Source organism: Saccopteryx bilineata, chromosome 2 (assembly GCF_036850765.1).
Source record: "Saccopteryx bilineata isolate mSacBil1 chromosome 2, mSacBil1_pri_phased_curated, whole genome shotgun sequence".
NCBI lineage: Eukaryota > Metazoa > Chordata > Mammalia > Chiroptera > Emballonuridae > Saccopteryx > Saccopteryx bilineata.
The window spans coordinates 255,109,132-255,120,538 of NC_089491.1; the positions used below are offsets into that span (position 1 = coordinate 255,109,132).

General features: G+C 42.1%; 1 protein-coding gene across 2 annotated transcripts in view; it reads right to left on the minus strand.

Annotated features, from left to right (window-relative positions):
* The window catches only part of LOC136323206 (solute carrier family 5 member 4-like), a 31,887-nt gene extending 20,774 nt beyond the window's left edge, over positions 1-11,113 (minus strand). For both annotated transcript variants that reach the window (XM_066255024.1, XM_066255023.1), the window contains exons 1-6: positions 10,963-11,113; positions 10,197-10,268; positions 8,788-8,892; positions 6,089-6,148; positions 4,247-4,351; positions 702-807 (exon numbers count right to left, since the gene is read on the minus strand). In XM_066255024.1, the coding sequence (XP_066111121.1) occupies positions 702-807; positions 4,247-4,351; positions 6,089-6,148; positions 8,788-8,892; positions 10,197-10,268; positions 10,963-11,097 (583 nt within the window). In that variant the 5' untranslated portion in view covers positions 11,098-11,113. The remainder of the gene's footprint in view (positions 1-701; positions 808-4,246; positions 4,352-6,088; positions 6,149-8,787; positions 8,893-10,196; positions 10,269-10,962) is intronic.
* Between the last annotated feature and the right edge of the window lie 294 nt (positions 11,114-11,407).

The window sequence follows — 11,407 nt, forward strand, 5'->3', positions numbered from 1 at the left end:
TAGGAGAGGGTCATGGGGAAACATGATGATCCTGAAAACAGGAGGTTCATGCCCTCATCTCTCACTTATTCTGAAACATATGCTCAATCCATGAAAATAGCCACAGAACTGTCTTATTGTTCAAGTTTTCTTTCTTTTTTTCCCAAATGAGCTGGGATAGTTTAATTTTCATAAGTTAGTATGCATGGGTCACTACCCCAGTGTATCTGGTTCATGAAAACCCGCTTGGACTGTTGCCACACAGCTCCCCACATCCAGCCCACGGTTCCAGTCTCCTTTTCTGATTCTGCCATTCAGAGCCCACCACCTTGCCCAGGTATCCTGTACTCATTTGAGCCCTGCCTTGGATTTGTTAGTCTCATGTTTGAGCTGCTATTTCATCTTGACCCCCCTCCCCCATTGGTAAGATATACTGGACTCCAAATGCCAATCTGGGTAGTGAACACATAATTGAACCAAATTAGTGTTTCCCTGACTTACCTACCACATCATTATCCTCGACCAAGGTGTTCATACCTAATACTGAGGATTCTGTTTCTTTTGCTCTAGTTGTGTTTCTAGGCTGTGCCTGACTCTCAGAGTGGGAATAAAGGGGTATCCATACTTTGGCAGTGAAAAGGCTAAGGCTGAGGTTGCTAATTGCAGGTTGGGTTACATGAGCGGAGGATAGCATGACTGAGCTAAATATGTGGTGAACTCACCAGTGATCGTGTAGATGGCGGTGATAGCCAAGAGGATGAAGATCGCCAGGTAAAGATCCAAGCCCAGGGCCAGTTTAATGAATATGGCTCCAGAAAATATGTTTGACTATTAAGGGAGTAGGCGGCAATGGAAAAAAAACACACTGCATCACTTAATTCTTCACTGATGGCTTCCCACTAACAATTACTGTAGCCATGCATGTTCTTGCTAAAGTCTAGTTATGAACTCCTTGGTAGCCAGATCTTATCCTCAGAGGATCATTGTAGGACTGACCATAGAGAGGAACAATGAGTGAGTGAATGGAAAGTGAGAAACGTCTACACCCCAGCTTGTACAGACTATTTATGAATGTCAGTAGAGAAACACCGATTAGAACTAGGGTAATAGAGGAGTCACAGAGTAAATAATGGTTATTGTTCAGTAAGTACTTAAGCATGTTTAGGGTAGTAGAAGAAGAAAAGAATGAGGCAAATGTATATTATTTAAATAGGGCGTGGGAGGGAATGAGTGATTCATACTTAAATTTTCTAGGTAAAGCAAGAGACAAGGCTTTCTGATAAGAGGCCAAAGATCTAGAGCTAAAAATGTGGAGAGTTTGAGATGGTTATTGAGAGGATGGAGTGTGTGTTGGGAGGAATATCATTAAAAAACACAGACTAAAGGATTATTGGCTGAGGTTTAAAGAGTGGTAGGGAGTTCTACAGAAGAGTACTAAGCTGAAAGGTAATGTCTACTCAGCTTTGTCTGGACCCTTGGGTCCCCAAAGTGTCCTCCCCAGTTTCCCTGATCTTTCTTCAGCAACTTGTGATGGTGGCACTTGGATTTGTCCCTTCAACTCTGATCCTCGCAGGTTCTATATCCAAAACCAAACCAAAGCAAAACCTGAGAAGTAGCATATAAGCATGTTAGCTAGAAACACAGAAGTAACATCCCTGGGTGCAGGCACAGAGTACGTGGGAAACTAGGTTTAGCCAGGGTTAGAGTTCTGCTTGGGGAATTCAATGGAAGGAGAGAGAAACGATGTGCTGATGGGCCATAAAATCTAAGGAGCAGGAAAGCATGAGTGAGGTGAGGGACAGGAATAAGGTGGCAGATTCAGAATCAGAATTAGAGGCAGGTTTCCTTGTAGAACTTGGGTTTGGAAAGGGTGTCAGAGGAGATGGTAGATTTTTCCTCTCTAAGATTTGAAATAAAATCTGTCTTTTTATCATCTCACTGGATGTTCGTGTTGGTGAAAAGTCTGTTCTTGATGATCTGTGCTTAGAACCTAACTCTGTGTTACATACACAAAGAACTTCCTACAACTTTGTTATTTCTGGGTTTTCAGGAAATGAAATGACTGTGTAAATGGAGGAAAAAATTTTTTAAAAATTGGATATTTACCAAAAAATTATTTATCTTTTTAGAAAAGATATCACCTACTGAGATGTCACTCATTGTATTTGAGCTACCATGAAACGTACCTGCATCTATATGCATTTATACTGATCTAGATGGTGGTGGGGGTGGGGCAACTATTTAACCACAGCATTAGGACTTGTGTATTCATGTATAATCATTTACATATTAAAAACATTATCTTATTATGTATTTCTTAAAATTTGTTTCTTTATATAATACAATTAAGGCATTAAATTTATGGTTTTGAAATTATATGTAAGTAGCTTATATTACCAATGATTTAAAACAATTTCATTATACATAACTTTCTATTGTAGCCATTTTATCCTGTACAATTTGATGGAATTAATTATATTCACTATTATTATAAAATATTTTTAATAAAAAGGACCATTTTTAATCCAGGATTTTCTTTTTTTTTTTTAAAGACATTGGGACAATTGTCAATTTCTGAACAAAGTTTGTAGGATATATAATAGTTAGTATTAAAGTTAATTTCCTGGATTTTAAAATTTGCAGTGTGGTTTTCTAAAAGAATATCTGTATGCAATAAATTCTCAATATATGTATTATTGGAGGTTGAGAACCAATGAACCAGATGATCTTTTTTGAACCTGGGGTAGGGGAGGACTGTGACAACTGACTTGTCTTAACTCCTTATAATGATCTGTTTAATCAGTAACCAGGACAGAATCTGTATCAGAGTGTAATAGTACACAAAAGGTTGTATATATGATTAATTATTATTAATATCACTTAAAGCATAACCTTGTAGGTAAGAATGGACTCCTGCTATTGTATCTCTTTAGCTGACCACAGGGCCTGCACAGTCAGTCACACATATGCCCGTGGCCTTCCCTGCTCCTCCATTCAGCTCCCTGTCATTCCATCCCTCCCTCCCACCAGGATTCTTCTGCCACAAGAGGCTGCATCCCCAGGGCTTCATCCTGTTCTAGCACCTTGTTCATGACCTTTAGGACCACAAAGCTGTTGAGGTCCAAGCCAGAGAAAACTGGTAGATCACTGATTCTCACCTACTTGTGGAAGAGTACAAGCTTCTCTGCTTCCCTTGGCCTCTCCTCTTTCCTTTGCTGGGCAATTGTGTAATGCCCATCCCCCAGCACTCCACGAGGATGACTTCCATTCCTACCCCTTTCCTGGGTATCCATAGCATATCTCTTACACTTGTCCACACTCTACTCAAGCTCACATTTGAAATATTTTCAGATACTGTCACAAAGCGCTAACAATTTCACGGTTAAATTCTTATCTCCTTAGCCACACTGTGAACTCCTCGTGCACAGGAATCTTTGATACCCCTGGCATGGAGCCCAACAATATGCGATAAGCGCTGGGAAATGCTCACTCTGCATTAGGAAGGTTCATGCCATCTAATCTAAGCAGCTGGTTTATTTCCAATGACTCGGATCAACAGCAATAGTGAGGGTCAGCTTCTTTCATGAGCTGCATAGACTATGAACTTGAGGAGATTATTCCATTAGTCACTGACATATGAAAGCGAATGAGTTACTCGTTGTCTTCTCACGTGCTGCTGAATCTTTAGATTCCCTTTCTTTCCTCAATGATTATCTTCAAGGAATTTAATTTAAATAAATTTTAGAATTCTTTTAGCACTTATTTGTGATACAGGGTTTGTACAAAGGCAGTCTTAGATAAAATAAATGTAAGGAAAGTCAGTATAATAATACAAAGCACTTTCTCTCACATGTCAAAAATCAAGCTGAAAATGAAAACATAGACAAAGAAAGCAAAGAAATTAATGTGCAGTGGAGGAGCAGGGGACCAGGGGATCCTCCTCTTTTGTGCTAAATAGCTGTGCTACTTGAATGAGACAATTGTTCTTTCTGTACATCCAGTTTTTCATATCCTTAATAAAAGGATGGTTTTAACTCTGCAGCCTTTCATGAATCATAAGTCTTTTACTCTATGTATGCAGGATCTCTGAAGCTATTTTCTTCCCATAAAAACCTGGTAGAGACACCACAGGTAGTTTAAGACATTCACCTTGCTTAACCCTGTCTATAGTTGATAGACCACACACACGCCCAGCTCTGTGATTTTAACACTCTGATCCCATCACCTCAATCTCAGGAAGTTAAAAGGCCAGGAGCATTGAACTCACTGAGATGTTCAAAGCCACACAGTTGAAGAGGGAGAAGATAGAGAAGTAGACCTGGAGTCGCTTCCCACCAAATCGCTTCCTTAGATATTCCGGCATGGTCACCACCTGCAGAGACAGACATCACCGGGATTTACCTGCAGATTCAAGCACATTCAGATTATTCAGCATTTACAAAGCATCTTTGGGCAGGTAAGCTTGAGTGTGGCACCTTAGGAAATCAATGTAAAAAGGTACAATGTCTTGAGAGAGCTGCAAGCCTAGAATGAACATAGACATTGGAATCAGACTTCTTGGGATATATTTCCAGGGCCATCATTCACTACAAGTATAACATTTGCCAAATGACTCTCTCTCTGAATTTCCACTATCTCATCTGTAAAGTAGGGTTTTCATATGACAGTAATGTAAAATATCCATACCACTGCCAAATGCATAGTAAACATGCAAAAAATAACTTTTATTATTTTCACCAATAATGTGACAGTTTAGTAAAAACATTACTTGTAAATAATAAGCCACAATTATGGTTACACAGTAAATTAATAATCGAACAAATTGCAAATATACATTTGGCTATATATTTTTGTGATTTTTTTTATTGGCAGGAAGAGATTTACATTAAATTCCCTCTTAGAGAAAAGCCTGTGGTTGTCAATACTGAAATATGAGAGCGACTGTGACTGGGTAGCAGAAAAGGCACAGCTTTCTGGTTGCATCACAGCAGACTGAGCTCATGATGTCATCATCTTCCCCAGTATAAAAGGACATTAAATAAATATTTATACAATATCACCAAAAACAAGACGAGGAATTCCTGGTGGCTCACAACTGAGGAACCCCTAAAAGGTGGTAAGCCAATAGCACATGCAGGAGTTCTGTGAAGTGAGAGGCAATAAGCATTTATTTACAATCAAAGAAAAGCTACTTGGGAAGCACTGATACAGGCAGAAGCCCAAACAGTATTCTGATTAAGAGACAAAGGCAATAGGTATTTATGAGAAAGGGAATGGAACAATTGCATAAATAGAAGGAATGCATTTCTATTGGCGCTGCTGTTAATATAACAGTGATGCTAATTCTAAACAATGTTTTTAGTTTTCAGTCCCATAGTCATCAGTCCAGTAGTCAGAATATCTGCTTTCTTGTTATCTTTGCAAACAGTTCTTTGGGATGCAAAGTTGCTTTAGGCCCAGTCCAATGGTGATTTTGCCCTGTTTGAACATCCTAAAGGTTTGAGGCATAAGATGGGCAGGCAGTTCCTCTGGGATGGCAGCCCAACTCCACTTTAAGGTGGCTCCAGTCATGATTATTTTTATAGGTCCTTGCACCAAGGACAGCACCATCAAACAAAGCTTGTTTAAGCCTGGAGCCAGAAGAGACTCGGGATGAGCAAATAGGGAATATTCGGGTTCCTGCAGGAGACTAGCCAAAAGGCTTGCCCACCAATACCCTCAAACTCGGGATTTACTTCAGGCTGGAGCACCCATGGTCTGAGCACCGGAGCAGAAGGAATAAGTGCAGGAGCGAGGCTCACGGAGACAGAGACACCCAGATTGAAGGGGAGCCACCATAGCTGTGGTCTATCCCGCCCATCATTAAAAAAGAAACCTCTTTACAAATGTCCAAATGCCATGTGTTGGTGCGGCTGTGGGAAAAAGGGTACCATTACAGTAGGGATGGCCAGGGCACTGCTGGCAGCAGCAGTACTTAGTGGATTTTTGTATAGGTAAGCCCAGACACCCTGGTACAAATGGCATTACTCAGGTTTCATGAAGGAGTAGAAGGAATGAACAAATACATGAACTCCTGCCGGATGTGCTGAGAACACCTGCGGACACTCACCCCTGACTTGATGTATATGGGGACGAAGACCCACCCTAGGACCAGCAACAGCAGCAGGGCCTACAAGAAACCAACAAAAGAGTGTGAACTTAGAGAGGTTTGGCTTGTGAGCCTTGTCACTTCATGACCTCTGAGTCTGAAAATAAAATATGCTAAGTTCTTACTTGATGTCACAGGTAGATTCTTGGAACTGCGACTTTAAACAAAATGATATATAACTTGATATGTATCAAGTTTCCCACAGGCTAATTGATATACACAAGAGTTAAGTTCCTATGGCATATTTCTAGTCACAAAAACACCACCAAGCTTCTAAATAAAGATTCCAAATGCTTCTAATATTAAACATTAAAATAAATGTGAGCTATACGTATATTTAAGAAAAATGAATAAACATGAGTAAGATCAGCATTTTCCAAACCACTTATTCCAGTTCAGAGTTACAGGTGGCCAGAGCCTGTCCCAGCAGCTTGGGGTGCTGAGAGGGACCGCCACCCTAGACAGGACGCCTTTCTGTCACAGGGTGCACTCACACCCATCCCTATTCACTTAGACTGGGACAACGTAAACACAGCAATTCACCTCAAATCTTTGGGACATAGGAGGAAACAGGAGTGCCCCAAGAATGCCCACACAGATGTGAGGAGAATATGCAAACTCTACACAGACAGTAACCTCTGCCGGGAATCAATTTTTTTTCATTAACACAATGAAGCAACATTGAACAAAATGATGTTATTCAATGACTTGCTATAAGTTTGCTCAGATTCTATCCCACTCAACCAATTATGATTCATCTCTGTTTTCTTTTTCTTTTAAAAAGTTTTTCTTAAGTGAGAAGCAGGGAGGTGGATAGACAGACTTCCGCATGCACCCCGACTGGGATCCACCCAGCAATCCCCCTATTGGGAGATGCTCTGCCCATCTGGGGCATTGCTATGTTGTTTGGCAACGGAGCGATTTTAGTGCCCAAGGCGAGGCCATGGAGCCATCCTTAGCACCAAGGCCAACTTGTTCCAACCGAGTCATGGCTGCGGAAGGAGAAGAGAGAGCTAGAAAGAGAAGGAAGAGGGGAAGAGGTGGAGAGGCAGTTGGGCGCTTCTCCTGTGTGCCTTGACCAGGAATCAAACCCGGGATATCCACTTGCTGGGTCCATGCTTTACCACTGAGCCAACCAGACAGAGCCCATCTCTGTTTTCATGATCCAGAGGCCATTTCCTGGGGCTCAGGATGTGACAAAAGATGCAAAGTGAAAAATAAACAGAAGGTAAGAGAGCACTGGAAGGTCATACCATCTTTGTCAAAAGGAATTATTATTGAATGGCAGGAATTACATATAGTGTGACAACACAATGAGAAAGAAATTTGAAGATACAGGATATTCCGGTGATTCCCAAGTCTTTCCCCTTATAATAAGATAGTGGCATAATCTTGCACTAATATTAATGTTTACAAACTCTTCACAGATATCACTCATGCTTCTCATGAAACAACCAGGTGAGGCAGATATGACAAGCACAACTAATCCTGTTCTATGGAAGGGAAATATGAGCCTCAAAGAGGTTATAAAAGCCCAAGGTCACAGGCTAAAAGAGCCAGGTTATTGGCAGCCTTATAATCACACCTGCTGGGGCCATAGTGCCTTTTGTTCTTGTCTCTGGAGACTGGCTCCATTCTGGAGTCCCTGATACTGCTGGAGTAAAACTAGGGGCAAAATCTGCAACAAAGGAGGGGCACTGGTATTTGGAAGGACTCAAGGTCACTTCCAGAGTTCATCCAGAGATTGTCTGTCCACACTACTACTATGATCCAACTTTCTTCCACATAAGCACCTTCCTCTGACTGATACACAGACACATGAGCATGCACACACTACAAAGGATAAGAGAGAAGAACAGAAAAAACTCACGCAGCTCAAGAAATATTTAGGGCATGTGTTCAGCCAAGTGTTAGATGATGGGGTGATATAAGTGACATGAGAGGAGGTGGTCCCTGTCCTTAAAACACTTAAGGTCTAATTAAGGGGACACAGCTCCTACTGATGAAATAAATGGCAGTAGAATGATTAAGAACTCAATTACAAAAAGTCTTGTAGAATCACCCTACTGTTGCTGTCACTTCCTTAGTCAGGCCCCCCTTGGTCAGTTTCTAAGCGTCCTTCTGGCATCAGCACCCGGAAGCTTCCTCCTCAGGAGCCCAGCGCTGCCCATTATCTGGGATGGACACTGTCCTGTGTGAGATCTCTCATGACTCTACACGTGCTGCTCTCCGTGTACTTACTACACAGTAGTAAATGCATACCTGTCTCTCCCACGAGGGTGTAAGTTCTCAAAAGAAGGGACTGTTGCTTTTACAGTTTTTTTTGTTGCCTGCATCCAAATCAGAGCCGGACACATAGTGTAATTGCTCGAGTGAGAGCTAAAATGATCAAGGGAGTCAAGTGAAAGTGGGAACCGACTCATATAGAAGTTACACTACTGGTGGGAATAACTGCTTCAGCGAAATCTCAGAGGCAGGAGCGCGACTGGAGTGGCCCAGGCAGGAAGTTCAAACACGGAATGTGCTCAAAGAGAAAAGTATAGAAATCACACCCAAGAGGAGTTTATCTCATGCAGACTCCTAGGAAAACATTGGATAGAGGTTTATAAATTATTTAGATTTTCTTTTTATTTAAGCAAAAAGCTTATGATGTCACTTACATTCCATTCAAACGTTGCAGTGGCGATTCCGGAAGTGGCTCCGGTCCCAGCCAGACCCACAAAATGGCCACTGCCGATGTTAGTGGCGAAGAGAGAGGCGCCCATCTGGAATCCAAGAGAAGAGACTAGGGTCAGAGTTATGAGCCTCAAATCAGACTTCTTAAAAGCAAGTAAATGCTGAGATGTTTCCTTCACTACTGCTTAGGGCAGGAGTCAGCAAACTACAAGCTGTGACCTGAATCCAGCTTCTGGGTTGGTAAGCTGAAAACATGTTTTACATTTTTGAATACAGTAGTTAAAAAAAAAAACAAGCCTGACTAGGTGGTGGTGCAGTGAATAGAGCGTCGGACTGGGATGCAGAGGTCTGAGAACCTGAGGTCACCAGCTTGAGCATGGGCTCATCTGGTTTGAGGAAAGCTCACCAGGTTGGACCCAAGGTCGCTGGCTCCAGCAAGGGGTCACTCCATCTGATGAAGGCCCATGGTCAAGGCACATATGAGAAAGCAATCAATGAACAACTAAGGTTTCGCAACGAAAAACTGATGATTGATGCTTCTCATCTCTCTCTGGTCCTGTCTGTCTGTCCCTGTCTATCCCTCTCTCTGACTCACTCTCTGTCTCTGTAAAAAAAAAAAAAAAATCGAAAGAATATTATTTTGTCATATGGAAAGTTATATGAAATTCACATTTCTGTGCCCATAAATAGTTTTATTGGAGCCCAGCCATGCTCTTTGTTTTTATGTATTGACTAGGGCTGCTTCTGTGCTTTAGTGGCGAAGTTGCGTATTGGCCCATAAATTCTAATATATTCCAATGCCACACTATACCTGCTCACATAATTGGTGACACACTGTCATCTAATGGAATGATGGGGTAAAGCCCTGAGGTGAGGGATTTAGGAAAAGAGACACTAGCAAGTAGGCAACCAACACATATCAGAAATGATCAACATAACCAAAGTTTTCTTCACCTAGTTTTATTTATTTATTTATTTTCTGTATTTTTCTGAAGTGAGAGGGGGGAGGTAGAGAGACAGGCTCCTGCTCATGCTTGACCAGGATCCACCTGGCATGCCCACCAGGGGGCGTTGCTCCATTGCAACCAGAACCATTCTAGTACCTGAGGTGGAGGCCATGGAGCCATCCTCAGCACCAAGGCCAACTTTGTTCCAATGGAGCCTTGGCCGTAGGAAGGGAAGAGAGAGATAGAGAAAAAGGAGACGGGGAAGGGTGGAGAAGCAGATGATTGCTTCTCCTGTGTGCCCTGGCCAGGAATTGAACCCAGGACTTCCACACACTGGGTCAATCCTCTACCGCTGAGCCAACCAGCCAGGGCCTCCCAGTGTTTTCTTTATTTACTCTTAGACACACACACAGGAAATTCATCTCTTAGAAACTCTGACCACTCACCGGCCACCAGGCTATATCTCGACCAGCCAGGAAGAAGCCTCCGACAGTACTCCGGTTGGTTTTCAGCATAGCCTGGGCAGAAGGGAAGACACGTGACAGACCACATCCAATGTACCCAAGATGCCCCAAATACTGTGGTCATGGTGTTTATGAAAGTGATCTTTTCCAGCTCTCCTGAAGAGAGAAACATTTTCCTGGAAACTGTGATATAGCATCAATTTTTAAAGAACTTCCAAATCATAGTTTCATAGAAACCCAGGAACTTCAGGAAATTATATTTCTCAATGTTTGTCCTAATTGCTCTATTCACTTTCATTTATGAAAACAATGTGAGGTATTACTGAAACTTGGTGGAAGAAGATCTGTAGCCCCAAATTCATTCATTACTAAAAGAAAGAGTTAACATCAGTGAATTAAGTATCCAACTCAACTAAGTTAGAAAGTGAGCAAATAACAAAGGAAAAGAAGTGAGAGAAGAAAAATAATGTCCTTATTCATTATTCCACATGTTGGAGATGCTGAACAGATTAAGTCTAATGTACATAGTGTTGGCCCCGTTCATACATTGGGGCTGTTAGGGAGAATAAATTAAGTCAGTGCAAGCATTATTGATGTCACACACAAGAAAATGATTCTGAGAAAGACAATAAAATCTGTGACAGTAGTTACTGTTATCGGAGTTTTGTCACACCACACTTTTGCCTCCCTTAGATGCTTACCCTCAAGCCATGTGCCCACCCTAAATCCCTATTGGACTTCTACATACCCACAGTCCAACAGCCATCACTACAACGAAGTAGATGACAATGACGGAGATGTCGGCGGCATTTCTGAGGCGCTCTGACATCTCAGGAGGGTCAGGAGTCCCATTCACGGTGCTGGGGCTTACTGTGCTGGCCATGACTGCAGGTGGTGCTATCCCCATGCCCAGGAATGGCTCTTTCCTTGTATAGGATCTGGGTTAATGATCAGCCTTGAGCACGTGAGGCACACTATCAGAACTAGCTCCTGGGCATGGGACCTTTAAACCTATTATCCAGAGCTCGGAGACCCTGGCCTCCAGCAGTCAGTATTGGGCTAAGTGCAGTGTGAGAATGAAAGGAGAGAGACAAGAAGTCAGGTGACAATTGGAGGTGGAGAGTGGGGTTTTCACTGGGTGGAAATACAGAGTCTTTATGAGGATTTGACCACCCCCTGGAAAACCATAATTC